At 56.9% G+C, this 21,392-nt stretch overlaps 2 protein-coding genes across 2 annotated transcripts; one reads left to right on the top strand and one right to left on the bottom strand.

Moving 5' to 3' along the window:
- The first annotated feature begins 554 nt into the window (after positions 1-554).
- Positions 555-4,483, top strand: SNRPD2 (small nuclear ribonucleoprotein D2 polypeptide). Its single transcript, XM_066570131.1, has 3 exons — positions 555-601; positions 1,598-1,777; positions 2,821-4,483. Coding segments are annotated over exons 1-3 (357 nt in total). The 5' UTR covers positions 555-599; the 3' UTR covers positions 2,996-4,483.
- A 116-nt stretch (positions 4,484-4,599) lies between these two features.
- Positions 4,600-20,699, bottom strand: PPP1R13L (protein phosphatase 1 regulatory subunit 13 like). Its single transcript, XM_066570127.1, has 13 exons — positions 20,539-20,699; positions 17,681-17,736; positions 15,440-15,561; positions 14,951-15,311; positions 13,597-13,686; positions 13,047-13,114; positions 11,462-11,900; positions 10,068-10,585; positions 9,104-9,241; positions 8,469-8,602; positions 7,585-7,751; positions 6,434-6,633; positions 4,600-4,715 (listed from the first exon to the last, which is right to left on the bottom strand). Exons 2-13 carry the CDS (start codon positions 17,733-17,735, stop codon positions 4,677-4,679), a joined length of 2,331 nt encoding a protein of 776 aa, XP_066426224.1. The 5' UTR covers position 17,736; positions 20,539-20,699; the 3' UTR covers positions 4,600-4,676.
- Between the last annotated feature and the right edge of the window lie 693 nt (positions 20,700-21,392).

Raw genomic sequence — 21,392 nt, 5'->3', positions numbered from 1 at the left:
GACCCCTCCCCAAATCCACTTTGGGACACCTAAAATTTCCTTGGGACCCCCAAAATCCCCCCAAATATCCCAAAATCCACTGTGACCCTCAAAATACCCCAAATATCCCCAAAATCCCCTCTGGGACCCCTCAAAATCCTTCAAAATATCCCCAAATTCACTCTGGGACCCCCAAAACCCCTTCTAGGACCCCAAAATTCCCCCCGGGACTTCAAAACCCCCCTGAATTCCCCCAAATTCCCCTCAGGCACCCCCAAATTCCCCTCAGGCACCGCCAAAATCCCTCAAAATATCCCCAAATTCACTCTGGGACCCCCAAACCCCTCTAGGACCCCCAAAACCCCCGTGAATTCCCCAAATCCCTTCTGAGACCCCCAAAATTGCCCTCAGACCCCCACAAAATTCCCCCAAAATCCCCTCTGGGACCCCCAAACTCCCCTGAGGCCAGGCCCCCTCGTCTTGGCCACGCCCATTCATCTATAGCCACGCCCACCTCCTTCTCCCATTGGCCGCAGCCCCCGCGGCGACCCGGAAGTGGCTCCGCCCAGGCCGTGCCCCGGAAGCGCAGCGGGAGCGGCGGGAGCGGCAGAGCGGCAGCCATGTGAGAGCGGCGGGGGAAAAACGGGGAAAAACCGGGAAAAAACGGGGGGAAAAGGGGAAAATCCGCGGGGAAATGGGGGGAGAACCGGAATGGGGAGCGGCGGGAGAACCGGGAGGGGAGCGGCGAGCGGGGGGAACCGGAGAGAGGCGGAACTGAGGAATGGGGGAACGGGGGGAGGCGGAACGGGGCTGGGCCCGGGCCTGGGCCTGGGCTTGGTTTTGTCGCTGTGCTGGGCCTGCCGCTGTCCCCAAACCGGTCCGGTGTCCCCAAACCTGTCCCGGTGTCACTGAACCTGTCCCTGAACCTGTCCTGGTGTCCCCAAACCTGTCCCCATCCCTGTCCAGTGTCCTCAGACCTGTCCCCAGACCGGTCCCAGTGTCCCCAAACCTGTCCTGGTGTACCCAAACCTGTCCTGCCTTGTCCTGTTACATCCCTGTCTGCAGGATCCAGGTGTCCCCATGCTGTCCCCACATGTCCCAGTGTCACCATGATGTCCCCCACTGTCCCCAGGAGCTGCTGAACAAGCCCAAGAGCGAGATGACCCCCAAGGAGCTGCAGAAACGTTCTCCATGTCCCTCCATGTCCCCATATCCCCTTGTTCCCTTGATTTCCATAATGTCCCCATGATATCCTGATGTCCCAATGATGTCCCTCTGGTATTCTGGTGTCCCCAACGTCCCCCTGGTGTCCCCAGGAGCTGCTGAACAAGCCCAAGAGCGAGATGACCCCAGAGAACGTTCTCATGTCCCCCTGTTCCCTTGATGTTCCCCTGATTTCCATGATGTCCCCCTGGTATCCTGATGTCCCCACGATGTCCCTGATGTCCCCATTGTCCCCAGGAGCCTGCTGAACAAGCCCAAGAGCAAGATGACCCCAAAGAACGATCTCCATGTCCCCCTGTTCCCTTGATGTTCCCCTGATTTCCATGATGTCCCCCTGGTATCCTGATGTCCCCACGATGTCCCTGATGTCCCTCGGTGTCCCCAATGTCCCCAGGAGCCTGCTGAACAAGCCCAAGAGCGAGATGACGCCCGAGGAGCTGCAGAAGCGCGAGGAGGAGGAGTTCAACACGGGCCCGCTGTCGGTGCTGACGCAGAGCGTCAAGAACAACACCCAGGTGCTCATCAACTGCCGCAACAACAAGAAGCTGCTGGGCCGCGTCAAAGCCTTCGACAGGTGCGTCCTCGCTGCCACCAAGGTGTCACCTGGCTCCCCAAGGTGTCACCTGAGTCAGATCAGCGTCCCCACGGTGTCCCTGTGGTGGCCTCGGTTCTCCCAAGTTCAGCTCAGTGGCCTCAAGGGGTGCCCCGGGCCTTCAACAGATTCATCTGCAGGGTTTTCAGTGTCCCCAAGGTGTCCCCAGGGTCCCCAAGGTGTCCCCAGGGTCCCTATCGTGTCCCCATGGTGTCCTCAGTGTCCCCTCGGTATCCCCAGTGTAACCCCAAGTTCAGCTCAGTGGCTTCAAGAGCTCTCCTGGGCCTTCAACAGATTCATCTCCGGGGTTTTCATTGTCCCCAAGGTGTCCCCAAGGCCCCTGTGGTGTCCCCAGGGTCACATCAGTCTTCCTACAGTATCCTTCCATTTCCCCCCAAAATCCCCATCTTTTTTTCCCCCAAAATCCCTTATTTTTCCCCAAAATCCCTGTTTTCCCCCAAAATTCCCTTTTTTCCTCCCAAACTCCATTTCCTGACTCCAAAATCCCCAGTTTCCCCCCCAAAATCCCCGTTTTTCCCCCAAACTCCATTTCCTGATCCCAAAACCACCATTTTTCCCCAAAATCCCATTTTACCCCCCAAATCCCCATTTTTCCCCCCAAAATCCCTTTTTTTTCCTAAAATTCCCATTTTTCCCCAAAAAATCCTATTTTCCCTCCCAAACTCCATTTCCTGACCCCAAAATCCCCATTTTTTTCCCCTCCAAAACCCCATTTTCTTGCCAAATCCCCATTTCCCCCCAAAATCCCCATTTTCCCCAAAATCTCCATTTTCCCCCCCAAAATCCCCATTTTTCTCCCCAAAACCCCATTCTTAACCCCCAAATCCCCATTTTTCCCCCCAAAACCCCCACTTTTTTTCCCAAAAATCCCGTTTTCCCCCAAAACCCCATTTTTCCCCCCAAACTCCATTTCCTGACCCCAAAACCCCTTTTTTTTTTGGTTTTTTTTCCCAAATCCCCATTTTCCCCCCCAAAACCCCCCGTTTTTCTCCCCCCCCTCCCAGGCACTGTAACATGGTGCTGGAGAACGTCAAGGAGATGTGGACGGAGGTGCCCAAGAGCGGCAAAGGCAAGAAGAAGTCCAAGCCCGTCAACAAGGACCGCTACATCTCCAAGATGTTCCTGCGCGGGGACTCCGTCATCGTGGTGCTCCGCAACCCCCTCATCGCTGGCAAATAGGGATGGGCATCTCCGGAACCTTCTGGAACCTTCCCAGCTCCCCCAGAACCTTCCCAGAGCGGCTCCGTCATCGTGGTGCTCGGCAACGCCCCCATGGCTGGGAAATAGAGAATTCCTGATGGGAACATCTCCTGGAACCTTCCAGAACCTTCCCAGGTCCCTCAGAACCTTCCCAGATCCTCCAGAACCATCACAGATCCCCATGGAACCTTCCGGAACCTTCCTAGGTCCCTCAGAACCTTCCCAGATCCTCCAGAACCATCACAGATCCCCATGGAACCTTCCGGAACCTTCCTAGGTCCCTCAGAACCTTCCCAGATCCTCCAGAACCATCACAGATCCCCATGGAACCTTCCGGAACCTTCCCAGGTCCCTCAGAACCTTCCCAGATCCTCCAGAACCATCACAGATCCCCATGGAACCTTCCGGAACTTTCCCAGCTCCCCCAGAACCTTCCCAGAGCGGCTCCGTCATCGTGGTGCTCCGCAACGCCCTCATGGCTGGGAAATAGAGAATTCCTGATGGGAACATCTCCTGGAACCTTCCAGAACCTTCCCAGGTCCCTCAGAACCATCATAGATCCCCATGGAACCTTCCGGAACCTTCCCAGCTCCCCCAGAACCTTCCCAGAGCGGCTCCGTCATCGTGGTGCTCCGCAACGCCCTCATGGCTGGGAAGTAGGGATTGGTGGCTTTGGAACCTTCCAGAACCTTCTCAGAACCTTCCCAGATCCCCATGGAACCTTCCCTAACCTTCCCAGATCCTCCAGAACCCTCCCAGATACCCCTGGAACCTTCCAGAACTTTCCAGAACCATCACAGATCCCTATGGAACCTTCTGAAACCTTCCAGAACCCTCCCAGATCCCCGTGGAACCTTCCAGAACCTTCCCAGATCCTCCAGAACCATCACAGATCCCCATGGAACCTTCCGGAACCCTCCCAGATCCTCCAGAACCATCACAGATCCCCATGGAACCTTCCGGAACTTTCCAGAACCATCGTAGATCCCCTTGGAACCTTCCAGAACCTTCCCAAATTCCCCCAGGAGCCCCCAAGACCTCCGGGAACCCCCCCAGGACCCCTCCCCCAAAATTCCCGGCCCGATTTTGGGGTTTTTTTGGGGGGATTTTGGGGAAGGATTTTTGGGAAGGATTTTGGGGTTTTGGGGGATTTTGGGAAGGATTTTGGGGGAATTTTGAGGGGGATTTTGGGGTTTTGGGGATGGATTTTGAGTTTTTTGGGGACGGATTTTGAGGGAATTTTGGAGGATTTTGGGGAAGGATTTCGAGGTTTTTTTGGGGAAGGATTTTGGGGTTTTGGGGGATTTTGGGAAGGATTTTGGGGGAGATTTTAGGGAAGGATTTGGGGGGATTTTGAGGGGGATTTTGAGGGTTTTTTTTGAGGATTTTGGGGAAGGATTTCGAGGTTTTTTGGGGAAGGATTTTGGGGTGTCCCCATCAATAAATTCTGCTCTGGTACCGGTGTCACCTCGTGTGTCCCCTCCTGTCACCCCCCCCCTCCCAAAAAATGACAAAAAACCCCCCCAGGAGCATCCAAAGGTTTTTATTCCCAAAAAAATCCCAAAAAAAGGAAAAAGGGGGAGGCACCACGGGGGGGGGAGGGGACAGCAAAGGGGGCGTGTCCCAGTTTGGGGTGGGGGAGGGGGCTGGGACCCCCCCCTCAGATTTTCTTCTTTTGTGGCCGGACCCTTGGGAAGAGCTGGGGGGGGAAAGGGAGGTGAGACCCCCACCCCAAAAAAACCCTAAAAAAACCGATCCCAAAAAAAATCCCAATCCCAAAACCCCAACCCCCAAAAAATAAAACCTGAGCCAAAAAAATAAAACCCGACCCCAAAAAATAAAACCTGAGCCAAAAAAGAAAACCTAACCCCAAAAAAACCCCAAAAAACAATCCCAAAAAATCCCAATCCCCAAAAAAATCCCAATCCCAAAAGAAATCCCAATCCCAAAAACCCCCAACCCCCAAAAAATAAAACCTGAGCCAAAAAAATAAAACCCAACCCAAAAAATAGAACCTGACCCCCAAAAAACCAATCCCAAAAAAAAAAAAAACAAAAAAATCCTAATCCCCCAAAAAATTCCAATCCCAAAAAAATCCCAATCCCAAAAAAATCCTAATCCCAAAAACCTCAACCCCAAAAAATAAAACCTGACCCCAAAAAATAAAACCCAACCCCAAAAAATAAAACCTGAGCAAAAAAATAAAACCCAACCCCAAAAAATAAAACCTGAGCCAAAAAAGAAAATCTAACCCCCAAAAAAAACCCAAAAAACCAATCTCAAAAAATCCCAATCCCCAAAAAAATCCCAATCCAAAAAAAATCCCAATCCCAAAAAAATCCTAATCCCAAAAACCTTAACCCCAAAAAATAAAACCTGACCCCAAAAAATAAAACCCAACCCCAAAAAATAAAACCTGAGCCAAAAAATAAAACCTGACCCCAAAAAAACCCAACCCCAGAAAATAAAATCTGACCCCAAAAAAACCCAAAAAAACAATCCCAAGAAACAAAACCCAAAAAATCCTAATCCCCAAAAAAATCCCAATCCCAAAAAAATCCAAACCCCAAATAAACCCCTCAACCCCAATAAAAACCCAACCCCAAAAAATCCCAACACCAAGAAAACTCAACCCCAAAAAAACTCAAAAAAACCCAAAAAAATCCAATCCCAAAAAACCCAACCCCCCCCAAAAAATACCCCTCCCCAAATTATCCTATAGGACCCCTCCCCAATGGATTTAGCCCCTAAGACCCCTCCCCAATGGATTTAACCCCTACGGGACCCCTCCCCAATGGATTTAACCCCTATGGGACCCCTCCCCTATGGATTTACCCCCTCTAAGACCCCTCCCCAAAGCCTTTTTCCCCTATGGGACCCCTCCCCAATGGATTTAACCCCTAAGACCCCTCCCCAATGGATTTATCCCCTACAGGACCCCTCCCCAACGGATTTACCCCCTCTAAGACCTTTCCCACATGGATTTTTCCCCTATAGGACCCCTCCCCAATGGATTTACCCCCCCCTAAGACCCCTCCCCAAATACCCCACCACCCTCAGATGACCTCAGGGACCCCCAGTCAACAGCAACATGAGCTCAAATGATCCTACAGGACCCCTCCCCAATGGATTTATCCCCTACAGGACCCCTCCCCAAACCCTTTATCCCCTACAGGACCCCTCCCCAAACCCTTTATCCCCTATAGGACCCCTCCCCAAACTCTTTATCCCCTCTAAGACCCCTCCCCAATGGATTTATTCCCCTATGGGACCCCTCCCCAATGGATTTATTCCCCTATAGGACCCCTCCCCAATGGATTTACCCCCCCTGAGACCCCTCCCCAATGGATTTAACCCCTACGGGACCCCTCCCCAACTACCCCGGGCCCCTCAGACGACCCCCAGAGCCCCCCTCACCCCGAAGTAGTTGCGGGGCACGTATCCCTCGTGGCCGTAGAGGGACCCCCACCACCAGTCGAGCTCCTCGGGGGGCTCGCGGCGCAGGACGGTCACCGGCTCCCCCTCGCGGAACGAGAGCTCGTCCCCGAACTCGGCGCTGTAATCCCAGAGCGCGTACACCACGCCGCTGTTGAGCACGCCCATGCCCTGCTCCACCTCTGCGGGGACACCCCGGAACACAGAATGTCACCCCAAAACCGCCCCGGTACCACCATAGTGACAGAAACCCCAAATGTCCCCAAAAATCCCCAAAAATCCCCACCCAACACGACCCCGCTGTTGAGCGCGCCCATGCCCTGCTCCACCTCTGCGGGGACGCCCCGGAACACAGAATGTCACCCCAAAACACAAAATGTCACCCCAAAACACAAAATGTCACCCCAAAACCACTCAGAGACCCCCAAACCACCCCCGTGCTGCCGTACTGACAGAAACCCCAAATCTCCCCATAACCCCCAGTCCCTCCCAGTGGCTCCCAGTTGCTCCCAGTACAGACCAGTGAGGGACCTGGAGCAGTCAGGTCACACCGTAAACCCCATAAACCCCATAAACCCCATAAACCCCCGATCCCAGTACCCATAACCCCACATCCCCCATATCCCCAGTGGCTCCCAGTCCCTCCCAGTGGCTCCCAGTGCTCCCAGTACACACCAGTGAGGGAGCTGGAGCAGTCGGCGTAGCCCTCGCGGTACGGGTCGCACCATAAACCCCCAATATCCCCAGTTCCCAATCCCAGTACCCATAACCCCACATCCCCCATGTCCCCAGTCCCTCCCAGTCGCTCCCAGTCGTTCCCAGTCCCTCCCAGTTGCTCCCAGTACACACCAGTGAGGGAGCTGGAGCAGTCAGGTCACACCATAAACCCCATAAACCCCATAAACCCCCGATCCCAGTACCCATAACCCCACATCCCCCATATCCCCAGTGGCTCCCAGTGGCTCCCAGTACACACCAGTGAGGTAGCTGGAGCAGTCGGCGTAGCCCTCGCGGTCCGGGTCGCACCATAAACCCCATAAACCCCATAAACCCCCAATCCCAGTACCCCATAACCCCACATCCCCAGTCGCTTCCAGTCATTCCCAGTCCCTCCCAGTGCTCCCAGTACAGACCAGTGAGGTAGCTGGAGCAGTCGGCGTAGCCCTCGCGGTACGGGTCGCATTTCTCCACCGCCAGGCTGCCGTCGCTGGCCGTGGTGGCGAAGATGGCGGCGCCGTGCCGCACCAGGGCCACGCACACGCCGGTGTCGTTGCACGAGGCCGCGCAGTGCAGGGGGGTCCTGCAAAACCCCGAAAATGCGGGGGATGCGCCCCGAAAGTTGGGGGGGCCACCCCCGAAAGTTGGGGGGACCACCCCCAAAAGTTGAGGGGCCACCCCCAAAAGTTGTTGTCCTGCCCCACCCTGCAAGTCCCTTAAGTCACTGTCCCCTGTGTCCCCTCATGTTCCCCCATTGTCCCCCATTGTCCCCATTGTCCCCACCATTGTCCCCATTGTCCCCATTGTCCCCATGTCCCCATTATCCCCATTATCCCCATTGTCCCCATTGTCCCCCCATTGTCCCCCCATTGCCCCATGTCCCCATTATCCCCCTCATTGTCCCCATTATCCCCATTGTCCCCATTATGCCCATTGTCCCCATTATCCCCACTGTCCCCATTGTCCCCATTATCCCCATTGTCCCCCATTGTCCCCATTGTCCCCACCATTGTCCCCCCATTGCCCCATGTTCCCATTCTCCCCCTCATTGTCCCCATTATCCCCATTGTCCCCCATGTCCCCATTATCCCCATTGTCCCCATTATCCCCATTGTCCCCCATGTCCCCATTGTCCGCCCCATTGTCCCCATTGTCCCCATGTCCCATTATCCCCATTGTCCCCATTATCCCCATTGTCCCCATTGTCCCCATTATCCCCATTATCCCCATCGTCCCCATTGTCCCCCCCATTGTCCCCATTGTCCCCACTGTCCCCCCCATTGTCCCCACTGTCCCTCACCACCCGTGGCTGTCGGGGGAGTTGACGTTGGCGCCGCTGGCGATCAGGAACTCCACGATGGCGTAGTTGGCGCCGCAGATGGCGTTGTGCAGCGCCGTGATGCCCTCGTCGTTGGGCTGGCTCGGGTCGTTCAGCTGGGGACAGCCAGGCGTGTCCCCTCACTGCCACCCGGCTGTCCCTGCTGTCCCCTCACTGCCACCCCGGGACACCCCTGGGGACAGCCCTGGTGTCCCCATTGTCACCCAGCCCCAATGTCCCCAACCCCCTGTCCCCACTGTACCCAAAGTTACCAACTCCCTGTCCCCACTGTCCCCACCTGTCCCCACTGTCCCCACTGTCCCCAACCCCTTCTCCGTGTCCCCCTCTCCATCCCCACCTTGTCCCCACCTTGTCCCCGCTGTCCTCCCGATGTCCCCATTGTCACCTCTGCCACCGCCTGCTGCACCACGTCCAGCTCCCACTGTCCCCCAGTGTCCCCAGTGTCCCCTCCTGTCCCTGCTGTCCCCCCAGTGTCCCCACTGTCCCCCTGGTGTCCCCTGTCCCCATTGTCACCTCTGCCACCGCCTGCTGCACCACGTCCAGCTCCCACTGTCCCTCCCCACTGTCCCCAGTGTCCCTGCTGTCCCCATTGTCACCTCTGCCACCGCCTGCTGCACCACGTCCAGCTCTCCGGTCAGGGCCGCGTCCAGCAGCAGCACCAGCGGGTTCAGCCGCACCCGCGCCCCGGGGCGGCGCCGCGGCGAGGAGGGGTCGCGCAGGGCCGAGCGCAGCTCCTGCCACAGCGGGGACATGGCCTTGGACACTGGGGACACCAGCCTGGGACAGCCCTGGACACTGGGGACACCACCCTGGGAGAGCTCCGGACACTGGGGACATGGCCTTGGACACTGGGGACACCACCCTGGGAGAGCCCCGGACATTGGGGACATGGCCTTGGACACTGGGGACATCACCCTGGGACAGCCCCGGGCATTGGGGACATCGCCTTGGACACTGGGGACACCAGCCCGGGACAGCCCCGGACATTGGGGACACCACCCTGGGACAGCCCCGGACATTGGGGACATCGCCTTGGACACTGGGGACACCACCCCAGAACAGCCCCGGGCATTGGGGACATCACCTTTGACATTGGGGACACCAGCCCGGGACAGCCCTGGCCACTGGGGACACCACCCTGGGAGAGCTCCGGACATTGGGGACGTGGCCTTGGACACTGGGGACACCAGCCCGGGACAGCCCCGGACATTGGGGACATGGCCTTGGACACTGGGGACACCAGCCCGGGACAGCCCCGGACATTGGGGACATGGCCTTGGACACTGGGGACATCAGCCCGGGACAGCCCCGGGCATTGGGGACACCACCCTGGGACACCCCCAGACCTTGGGGACACCAGCCCGGGGACCTTGGGGACACCGAGGACACCCCCGGGGCATTCCAGGGGACAATGACACCTCGGGGGTCTCAGAGGCACAGGGACACCGTGTGACACTTGGGGGAGTGTCCCCAGTGACAGTGACACTTGGGGAGGGTCCCACAGCGACAACGCCACCGCCCGTCCCCACTCACCGGCACCTGCCCCGCTCCCCCGGCCGCCGCCGCCGCCGGTGCCACCGGGGCCGAACCCTCCAGGGCAGCAGCAGGAGGAGGAGGAGGAGGAGGAGGAGGAGGAAGAGGAGGAGGAGGAGGCGACAGCGGCAGCGCCGCCTCCCCGCCGCCTTCCCCCGGCGCGGCGGCCGTGCCGGGCCGGTGCAGCAGGCGCGGGATCAGCTGCCGGTAGTGGCGGGTGCGCGCCGGGGCGGCGGCGGGCCCGGGGCTCTGCTCCATGGAGCCCCGGCGCTTCAGCGGCCGCGGCATCTCCGCCAGAACCCGGGCGACCTCCTGGAACTCGGGCACCCTGCGGGCCTCGGGCGGCAGCAGCGGCTGCAGCCGCGTGGGGCTGAGCGGGCGGGCCGGGGGCGCCTCGGGGGGACCCTCCGGGGGCGCCTCGGGGGGACCCTCCGGGGGCGCCTCGGGGGGACCCTCCGGGGGTCCCTCGGCGTCCGAGCAGCGCAGGAGCCGCTCCAGCTCCGCCTCGGGCTCCGGAGGCTCGGGGGGCGCGGGGCGGGTGGGAGCTGGGGAGGGGGAAAAGGGGTGAGGGGGGGGAGCACGGGAATTGGGGATGGGGAAAGGGGGAGAGCACAAAAATCCCCTTTTTACACCCCCCAAATCCCCTTTTTACACCCCCCAAATCCCCTTTTTACCCCCAAACCCCTCCAAAATCCCCTTTTCACACCCCCCAAAATCCCCATTTTACCCCCCCAAAATCCCCTTTTTATCCCCCAAACCCCCCCAAATTCCCTTTTTACCCCCCAAATCCCCTTCTCACTCCCCCATCCCCTTTTTACCCCCCCAAATCCCCATTTTACACCCCAAAATCCCCATTTTACCCCCTAAAATCCCCCTTTTACCCCCTTGAACCCCCCAAATCCCCTTTTTACCCTCCCCAAATCCCCTTTTTACCCCCCTCAAACACCCCCAAACACCCAAACACCCCTAAACTCCCCAAAATCCCCTTTTTACCTCCCCCAATCCCCATTTTACCCCCCCAATCCCCTTTTCACCCCCCCAAACACCCCTAAATCCCCAAAAATCCCCTTCTTACCCCCCAAAATCCCCTTTTTACCCTCCCCAAATCCCCTTTTTACCCCCCTCAAACACCCCCAAACACCCCCTAAACCCCCCAAAATCCCCTTTTTACCCCCCCCAAATCCCCTTCTTACTGCCCCAAATTCCCTTTTTACCCCCCAAATCCCCTTCTCACTCCCCCATCCCCTTTTTACCCCCCCAAATCCCCATTTTACCCCCCAAAATCCCCATTTTACCCTCCCCAAATCCCCTTTTTACCCCCCCCAAATCCCCATTTTACCCCCCAAAACCCCCTTTTTCCCCCCCCTTTTTTCCCCCTCCCCAAACCCCTCTCACCTTCCCCCCAGCCATTCCCGCCGGGCCCAGCGCCGGCAGCTTTTGGGGTGACCCCCGCGGCGTCCCCCCGGCTTGGGGGGCGCCGCCGCCGCCGCCGCCCGGGGGCGCCGCCCTGGGCCCCCCCTGCTCCCAGAAGGCGTTCTGGAGGCGGAAGATCATGGAGAGGGGCAGGGGCTTGTGGCGGGGGGGCCTCCCGGCCGGAGGGGGCACGGGGATGCGCGACACCGGCTGCTGTGGGTGCTGCTGCTGTGGGTGCTGCTGCTGTGGGTGCTGTGGGTGCTGAGGGCCCAGGGGCCACCCCCGGGGCAGCGTCCGCGGCCGGAACGGCGACAGCGACAGCGGCGATGTCCCCACCGTGGGCTCCTGCTGCTGCTGCTGCTGCTGCTGCTGCTGCTGCCGCCGCTCCAGAGGGGAGAGCTTGTAATTGCGCGGCAAAGTGGCGCTGTGGGAGCCGAAGGGGCCGTCCTGGGGAGAGGAAAGGGGGTTTAAAAAAAAAAATAAAAAAAAAAAAAAAAAATTGGGGGGGGGGTGGTGTTGAAAATGGGGTTGGAAAAAAAAAAAGGGGGTTTAAAGGGTTAAAGATGGGGTTGAAAAAAAAGGGGTTTGAAGGGTTAAAGATGGGGTTAAAAAGGGAGTTTAAAGGGTTAAAGATGGGGTTGAAAATGGGGTTAAAAAAGGGGTTTAAAGGGTTAAAGATGGGGTTAAAAAAGGAGTTTAAAGGGTTAAAGATGGGGTTAAAAATGGATTAAAAATGGAGTTTAAAGGGTTAAAGATGGGGTTAAAAATGGATTAAAAATGGAGTTTAAAGGGTTAAAGATGGGGTTTTAAAAAAGGAGTTTAAAGGGTTAAAGATGGGGTTGAAGATGGCTTAAAAAAGGAGTTTAAAGGGTTAAAGATGGGATTTTAAAAAAAGGAGTTTCAAGGGTTAAAGATGGGGTTTAAAAAAGGAGTTTAAAGGGTTAAAGATGGGTTAAAAAAGGAGTTTAAAGGGTTAAAGATGGGGTTTTAAAAAAGGAGTTTAAAGGGTTAAAGATGGGGTTAAAAATGGGTTTAAAAAAGGGGTTTAAAGGGTTAAAGATCGGGTTTAAAAAAAGGGGTTTGAAGGGTTAAAGACGGGGTTGAAAACGGGTTAAAAAAGGAGTTTAAAGGGTTAAAGATGGGGTTAAAAAGGGAGTTTAAAGGGTTAAAGATGGGGTTGAAAACGGGTTAAAAAAGGAGTTTAAAGGGTTAAAGATGGGTTTAAAAAGGAGTTTAAAGGGTTAAAGATGGGATTTTTAAAAAAGGAGTTTAAAGGGTTGAAAATGGGGTTAAAAACGGGTGTTAAAAGGGTTAAGAATGGGTTAAAAAGGAGTTTTAAAAGGGCTTTAAAGGGGTTAAAAATGGGGGTTAAAAATGGGCTTTAAAAATGGGTTAAAAATGAGTTTTAAAAGGGTTAAAAGTGGCTTAAAATGGGTTAAAATGGAGCTTTAAAAGCGTTAAAAATGGGTTTTAAAAGGGTTTAAAATGGCATAAAAGGGTTAAAAAGGTTTTTGGTTTGTGTGGTTTTTTTTGGGGGGGGGGTTTAAGCTTTGGGACCCCCCCCCCGCCCAAATCCCAAATTTCGGGGCCCACCTTGCCCGAATCCAGGCTGGATTCCCTCCACAGCCCCAGCGAGGGGCGGCCTTGGGGCTCGGGGGTCCCTGGGGAGGGGGGGACACCGAGGTCATGGGGGGGGGGACACACACGACCCTAAAAAGGTGGGGGGGGGGGGGCTCGGAGAGAGACCCCCCCCCCAAAAAAAATCCTGGAATTCCCTCGCCAAACTCAAATCCCAAAAAACGTCCCCAGATTCCCCCAAAAAATGTCCCCAGATTCCCCCAAAAAATGTCCCCAGATTCCCCCAAAAAACGTCCCCAGATTGCCCCAAAAAAGCCCCCCCAGACCCCCATAAACCCCATCAGGTGCCACCCCCCAATGTCCCCAGGTGTCCCCAGGTGTCCCCAGACCCCCAAGGCTCCCCCAAATCCCCTTCCCCATCCCTGAGACCCCCCAAAAAAGCCCCAAACCCCCCCAAAAAGCCCCTCCAAACCTCCATAAACCCCATCAGGTGCCGCCCCCCGATGTCCCCAGGTGTCCCCAGGTGTCCCCAGGTGTCCCCAGGTGTCCCCAGCCCCCCTCTCACGGTCGTAGCCCCCCGGTTTTTTCTCGTAGGCCACGTCCAGGTCGGACTCGTTCCAACTCTTCTGCGGCCGCCGCTTGAGGCCGAGGTCATCTGGGGTGGGGACAGCGATGGGGACAGGGTTGGGGACACAGGGACAGGGTTGGGGACACGGGGACAGTGATGGGGACACGGGGACAGTGATGGGGACACAGGGACAGCGATGGGGACAGGGTTGGGGACACGGGGACAGCGATGGGGACACAGGGACAGCGATGGGGACAGGGTTGGGGACACGGGGACAGCGATGGGGACACCCCAGGAACAGCAATGGGGACACGGGGACAGGGTTGGGGACACAGGGACAGTGATGGGGACACCCCAGGAACAGCGATGGGGACACGGGGACAGGGTTGGGGACACAGGGACAGGGTTGGGGACACGGGGACAGTGATGGGGACACAGGGACAGCGATGGGGACAGGGTTGGGGACATGGGGACAGCGATGGGGACACAGGGACAGCGATGGGGACAGGGTTGGGGACACGGGGACAGCGATGGGGACACCCCAGGAACAGCGATGGGGACATGGGGACAGCGATGGGGACACAGGGACAGGGTTGGGGACACGGGGACAGCGATGGGGACAGGGTTGGGGACACGGGGACAGGGTTGGGGACACGGGGACCAGGTTGGGACAGAGATGGGGACATGGGGACCGGGTTGGGGACAGGGTTGGGGACACGGGGACCGGGTTGGGACAGAGATGGGGACACGGGGACAGGGTTGGGGACAGCCCGGGAGGGTTTAGGGACAGCCCAGGTGGCCCAAACCCCCCCGAGCACAGAGCAGCCCCTCTCTGTGTCCCCATGTCCCCATCTTGTCCCCGCCTTGTGCCCCCCATGTCCCCCTCTCTGTCCCCCCCGTCCCCCCCGTTTCCCCTCCATGTCCCCCCCGTTTTCCCTCTTTTATCCCCCCCTTATCCCCCCGTTTTTCCCCCCCTTATCTCCCCCCATGTCCCCCCCTTTATCCCCCCATTTCCCCCCCCATGTCCCCCCCCTTTTTCCCCCTATGTCCCCCCCCTTATCCCCCCCATGTCCCCCCCTTTGTCCCCTCTCTGTCCCCCCCCTTATCCCCCCCATGTCCCCCCCTTTTTCCCTCCTTTATCTCCCCCTTATCCCCCCATGTCCCCCCCATGTCCCCCCCATGTCCACCCCTTATCCCCCCCATATCCCCCCCTTTTTCCCTCCTTTATCCCCCCATGTCCCCCCTATGTCCCCCCCATGTCCCCCCCTTATCTCCCCCCATGTCCCCCCCTTTTCCCCCCCATGTCCCCCCCTTATCTCCCCCCATGTCCCCCCCGCCCCGTGTCCCTCACCCTGCGTCCGGAACGTTCCAGGGGGGCCGCTCAGGGACGGGTACAGCGCCTGCACCTCGTACGGGGGGGGGGCCGGGGGTCTCTCGGTGCCGAACGCCCCCCCCGGGGACCCCCCGAGCCCCCCCAGGAGCTCGAAGGGCCGCAGGAGGAGGGAGGGGGGGGGGCGTGGGGAGGGGGCTCTGCCCGGGCCGGGCACCGCCAGCACCTTGGGCCGAGGGGAGGGGGCTCGTTCCGGCTCCGCCCCCCCCAGGAAATGGGGCGGGGGTCGCCCCAAAGGCTCCCCGAGACCCCCCCCCAATTCCAGAGCGTCCCCCAGGAGGCTCCGGCGGCTCGAGCGGCTCCGGCCGGGGCTGCTCTGCTCCTGGGCACGAAGGGGTTAAACGGGGTTTAGGGGAATTTAAGGGGGATTGGGGGGGGATTCGGGGACCCCTCCCCAAAATCCCTCCCCCCCCCCCCCAAAAAAAAAAAAAAAAAATTCCCGGGGCTCACTTTGGGGGGGGGTCCGGGCCCGTCCGTCCAGAGGGACTCGAGCTGGCGGGAGAGCTCGTCCACCTTGGCCACGGCCGTGTCCAGCTCCACCTGCTTCAGGTCCATGTGCTGCATGGCCAGGGCTGAAAATGGGGTGAGAAAAGGGGATTTAGGAACATGGATGAGGATTTGGGGACGTGGGTTTGGGTTTAGGGTCAGGGATTTGGGGTGGGAACAAAGGGTTTGGCCACTTTGGCCACGGCCGTGTCCAGCTCCACCTGCTTCAGGTCCATGTGCTGCATGGCCAGGGCTGAAAATGGGGTGAGAAAAGGGGATTTAGGAACATGGGTGAGGATTTGGGGTCATGGGTTTGGGGTCATGGATTTGGGATGGGGGATAAAGGATTTGGGATGGAGGGTAAAGGATTTGTCCACAGCCGTGTCCAGCTCCACCTGCTTCAGGTCCATGTGCTGCATGGCCAGGGCTGAAAATGGGGTGAGAAAAGGGGATTTAGGAACATGGGTGAGGATTTGGGGACGCGGGTTTGGGTTTAGGGTCAGGGATTTGGGGTGGGAACAAAGGGTTTGGCCACTTTGGCCACGGCCGTGTCCAGCTCCACCTGCTTCAGGTCCATGTGCTGCATGGCCAGGGCTGAAAATGGGGTGAGAAAAGGGGATTTAGGAACATGGGTGAGGATTTGGGGTCATGGGTTTGGGGTCATGGATTTGGGATGGGGGATAAAGGATTTGGGATGGAGGGTAAAGGATTTGTCCACAGCCGTGTCCAGCTCCACCTGCTTCAGGTCCATGTGCTGCATGGCCAGGGCTGAAAATGGGGTGAGAAAAGGGGATTTAGGAACATGGGTGAGGATTTGGGGACGCGGGTTTGGGTTTAGGGTCAGGGATTTGGGGTGGGAACAAAGGGTTTGGCCACTTTGGCCACGGCCGTGTCCAGCTCCACCTGCTTCAGGCCGATGTGCTGCATGGCCAGGGCTGAAAATGGGGTGAGAAAAGGGGATTTAGGAACATGGGTGAGGATTCGGGGTCATGGGTTTGGGTTTAGGGTCAGGGATTTGGGGTGGGGATAAAGGATTTGGGATGGAGGGTAAAGGATTCCTCCACGGCCGTGTCCAGCTCCACCTGCTTCAGGTCCATGTGCTGCATGGCCAGGGCTGGATTTGGGGTGAGAAAAGGGGATTTAGGAACATGGGTTTGGGGTGGGAATAAAGGATCCACGGTCATGGGTTTGGGGTGAGAATACAGGATTTAGGGTCATGGGTTTGGGGTGGGAATAAAGGATTTAGGAACATGAGTTTGAGGTGAGAATAAAGGATTTAGGAACATGGATTTGGGGGAAAAGGGGATTTAGGAACATGGGTTTGGGGTGAGAATACGGGATTTAGGAACATGGTTTTGAGGTGGGAAAAGGGATTTAGGAACATGGGTTTGGGGTGAGAATAAAGGATTTAGGAACATGGATTTGGGGAAAAAGGGATTTAGGAACATGGGTTTGGGGTAAGAATACAGGATTTAGGAACATGGATTTGGGGTGAGAATATGGGATTTAGGAACATGTTTTTGGGGTGGGAATAAAGGATCCGGGGTCATGGATTTGGGGTCCATGGGCTGCATGACCAGGGCTGGATTTGGGGTAGGAAAATGGGATTTAGGGGCACAGATTTGGGGTGGGGGATAAAGGATTTGGGGTGGGGGGCACCCCCAGATTTGGGGCACACACAGATTTGGGGTGGGGGGTCACACACAGATTTAGGGTCGGGGTCCCCCCGAATTTGGGGTCGGGGGTCACACACAGATTTAGGGTCGGGGTCCCCCCACATTTAGGGGTCCCCCCGGATTTGGGGTTGGGGGTCACACACAGATTTAGGGGTGGGGGTCACACACAGATTTAGGGTCGGGGTTCCCCCCACATTTAGGGGTCCCCCCCCGGATTTTGGGGTGGGAGGTCACACACAGATTTAGGGTCGGGATTCCCCCCACATTTAGGGGTCCCCCCGTATTTGGGGGTGAGGGTCACACACAGATTTAGGGTCGGGGTCCCCCCAGATTTTGGGGTCCCCCCGGATTTGGGGTTGGGGGGGTCACACACAGATTTAGGGTCGGGGTCCCCCCACATTTAGGGGTCTCCCCGGATTTGGGGTGAAGGTCACACACAGATTTAGGGGTGGGGGTCACACACAGATTTAGGGTCGGGGTCCCCCCACATTTTGGGGTCCCCCCCGGATTTTGGGGTGCCCCTGCTCACACTGGAAGGTCAGGTCCAGCAGGTCCTGGGCGCTGCGCAGCCGCTCGCTCGCCATCCTGGGGGGGGGGGGGGAAATTGGGGGCGTTTGGGGCTTTTTGGGGGGTCTGGGGGCTTTGGGGACACCCGGGGACATTGGGAGGGGGGCACCTGATGGGGTCTGGGGGGGTTTTGGGGGGGTTTTGGGGCTTTTTTTGGGGTGTTTGAGGCTTTTTTTTGGAGGGGCGAGTCTGGGGTTTTTTTTGGGGTGGGTTTGGGGTTTTTGGGGGGCTGTGACTTTTTAGGGGGGGTCTGGTGACACTGGGGGGACACCGGGGGACACCGGGGGGTGGCACCTGATGGGGTTTGTGGGGTTTTGGAGGGGTTTTTTGGGGGGGTTTAGGGCTTTTTTGGGACGGATTTATGGGGTTTTGGGGTGCATTTAGGGGTTTTTTTTTGGGGGGGTCTCGGGGGTGGGGAAGGGGATTTGGGGGGGTCTGGGGGGTTTGGGGACACTGAGGGGACACCTGGGGACATTGAGGGGGTGGCACCTGATGGGGTTTAGGGGATTTTGGTGCTTTCTGGGGGGGATTTCAGCACATTTTGGGGTGATTTTAGCCCTTTTTGGGGTGATTTTATCACATTTTAGGGTGATTTTAGCGCTTTTTTTGAGGGATTTTAGCATTTTTGAGACGATTTTAGCTCGTTTTAAAAGAATTTTAGCACTTTTTCTGAGGATTTTAGCGCTTTTGGGGCAATTTTGGTGCTTTTTTTTGAGGATTTTAGCGCTTTTTGGGCGATTTTTGTGCTTTTTTTTGAGGATTTTAGCGCTTTTTGGGGCGATTTTTGTGGGTTTTTTTGAGGATTTTAGCGGATTTTTAGGGGAATTTTACCCCTTTTCGGGTTGATTTTAACACTTTTTAGGGCAATTTTAGCACTTTTGGGGTGATTTAACCACTTTTTAGGGAGCTTTTAGCACTTTTTTAGGAGGATTTTGGGGCTTTTTGGGCTGATTTTGGCACTTTTGGAGAGGATTTTAGCAGGTTTTTAAAGGATTTGAGCGCTTTTTATCAAATATTTGAGAACTTTTTGGGGCGAATTTTCGCACTTTTGGAAGGATTTCAGGACGGGGAGGGGCTCCCGGTTATTTTGGGGGGGATTTTGGACATTTTGGGGACATTTTGGGGAAAATTTTGGGAATATTTTGGCGAGATTTTGGGGATAATTTGGGGAAAATTTTGGGAATATTTTGGCGAGATTTTGGGGATAATTTGGGGAAATTTTGGGGATATTTTGGGGACCTTTTTGGGATGTTTTGGGGACATTTTGGGGACATTATTGGGGATATTATGGGGACATTTTGGGGACATTATTGGGGATATTATGGGGACATTTTGGGGACGTTTTGGGGAAAATTCTGGGGACATTTTGGGGATATTTTGGGGACCTTTTTGGGATGTTTTGGGGACATTTTGGGGACATTGTGGGGACATTTTGGGGAAAATTTTGGGGAAAATTTTGGGGACATTTTGGGGATATTTTGGGGATATTGTGGGGACATTTTGGGGATATTTTGGGGGTATTTAGGGAACATTTTGGGGATATTTTGGGGACGTTTTGGGGACACCCCCGGCCCCGATCCTGGGAACGCCGCGAGCGGGGCGTGCCCGGACCCGCCGGGGCTCGCAGAGCACAACAGTAATTACCGTAATTACCGTAATTAGCGCTAATTAACCGCGGGGGGGGGGGGGGGGCGGCCACGCCCACACCCCCCGGGGCGGGGCCCAAGCGGGGCACCCCCAGAGCCCCGAATTTGGGGGGGTTTGGGGCTTTTTTTTGGGGGGGGGGATTTTTTTATTTTCTGAGATTTTTTGGGTTTTTTGGGATATTCTTTGCTTATTTTATTTTATTTTATTTTATTTTATTTTATTTTATTTTATTTTATTTTATTTTGGAGGGTTTAATGGACTATAAAATGTTGGGGGGGATTTTTAGGGGAATTTATTTTTATTTTTGTGGGAATTTTGGGGGATTTGTTGAGATTTTTTGGAGGATTTTTTTGTGGGTTTTTAAATTTAATTTTGAGGGGATTTTTAGGATTTTTGGGGGGATTTTTTGAGTTTTTTTGAGGATTTTTGGGGTTTTTTTTAATTTTTATTTTTTGGGGGAGATGGGGGATTTTTTGGAATTTTTTGAGGATTTTTTTTAAATTTTAATAATTTTTTTAGGGTTTTTTAGGGGGAGATTTTCTTGGGATTTCTTTGATTTTTGGGGGGATTTTTCGGTTTGTTATTTAGGTGGAGATTTTGGAATTTTTGGGTGATTTTTGGGGTTTTTTTTTTCTGAGGATTTTTTTAGGGATTTTTGGGGGGGATTTTTGGGGATTTTTTTGAGGATTTTTTGGGGATTTTTTTTCAGGAGTTTTAGGGATTTTTGGGGAGTTCTTTGGGTTGGATTTGGGGCTCTGGGGGAGGTTTTGAGGGACCCCGGCCCTGAATTGGGGACACACCCGGGGGTGTCACCCCCACCCCACCCCCGGCACCCCAAAATCCCACCCGGGGGGGGTTCGGGACCCCCAAATCCCACTCGAGACCCCAAAATCCCACTCGAGACCCCAAAATCCCACCCGGGGGGGGTTCAGGACCCCAAAATTCCACTCGAGACCCCAAAATCCCACCCGGGGGGGGTTCGGGACCCCAAAATCCCACCCAGGGGTGTCACCCCCACCCCAGGACCCCCAAATCCCACCCGTGGGGGTTCCAGACCCACCCCAGGACCCCAAATTTGAGTCGGGGGGTCCGGACCCATCCCAGACACCCCAAAATCCCCCCCGGGGGTCCCTCCTGGGGGTCGGTACTCGCGGGGGGGGTCCCGGGGGGTACCTGGGAGGTCCCGGTGGGAAGGGGAGGGGTCCCGGTGGGTCCCGGTCGGTACCGGAGGGGTCTGGGTGGAGCCCGGTGGGTCCCTGGGCGTTACCGGAGGGTCCCGTTGGGTACCTGGGCGGTACCGGAGGGGTCCCGTTGGGTACCTGGGCGGTACCGGAGGGGTCCCGTTGGGTACCTGGGCGTTACCGGAGGGGTCCCGGTGTGTCCCGTTCGGTACCTGGGCGTTACCGGAGGGGTCCCGTTGGGTCCCTGGGCGTTACCGGAGGGTCCCGTTCGGTACCTGGGCGGTACCGGAGGGGTCCCGGTGTGTCCCGTTCGGTACCTGGGCGTTACCGGAGGGGTCCCGGTGTGTCCCGTTCGGTACCTGGGCGGTACCGGAGGGTCCCGTTGGGTCCCTGGGCGTTACCGGAGGGTCCCGTTGGGTACCTGGGCGGTACCGGAGGGTCCCGTTGGGTACCTGGGCGGTACCGGAGGGGTCCCGGTGTGTCCCGTTCGGTACCTGGGCGTTACCGGAGGGGTCCCGGTGTGTCCCGTTGGGTCCCTGGGCGGTCCCGGTGTGTCCCGTTCGGTACCTGGGCGGTACCGGAGGGGTCCCGTTGGGTACCTGGGCGGTACCGGAGGGGTCCCGGTGTGGCTGGCGCGTCCCCGCGGCCGCTCCGCCCAATTCCAGAGCGCTGGGTCACGCGGGGGAGGCGCGGGGGGAGCCGCGCCCGCGCCCCGGGGCACCGGGGGTGGGGGCGGGACCGGGGAACGGCGAGAGGGGGGGGGGGAGGGAACGGATCCCGAAAACGGGGAGGGGGACCCCAAAAACCGGGGGGGGAACCCAAAAACGGGGGGGATCCCAAAACCGG

This window comes from Molothrus aeneus, unplaced genomic scaffold, assembly GCF_037042795.1.
Source record: "Molothrus aeneus isolate 106 unplaced genomic scaffold, BPBGC_Maene_1.0 scaffold_214, whole genome shotgun sequence".
In the NCBI taxonomy this organism is placed as follows: Eukaryota; Metazoa; Chordata; class Aves; order Passeriformes; family Icteridae; genus Molothrus; species Molothrus aeneus.
This window is presented reverse-complemented; position numbering and strand designations above follow the sequence as displayed.

What these genes read in the sequence shown, in the direction of transcription:
- PPP1R13L (XM_066570127.1), bottom strand. Translation starts at nt 17,735, where the DNA reads ATGGCGAGCGAGCGGCTGCGCAGCGCCCAGGACCTGCTGGACCTGACC. An exon ending in CCAGCCTGGATTCGGGCAAG is followed by an intron (nt 11,901 to 13,046) that starts GTGGGCCCCGAA and finishes TCCTCTCCCCAG; the next exon opens with GACGGCCCCTTCGGCTCCCA. An exon ending in CTGCTCCAGCTACCTCACTG is followed by an intron (nt 6,634 to 7,584) that starts GTCTGTACTGGG and finishes GTGTCCCCGCAG; the next exon opens with AGGTGGAGCAGGGCATGGGC.
- SNRPD2 (XM_066570131.1), top strand. An exon ending in CGCGTCAAAGCCTTCGACAG is followed by an intron (nt 1,778 to 2,820) that starts GTGCGTCCTCGC and finishes CCCCCCTCCCAG; the next exon opens with GCACTGTAACATGGTGCTGG.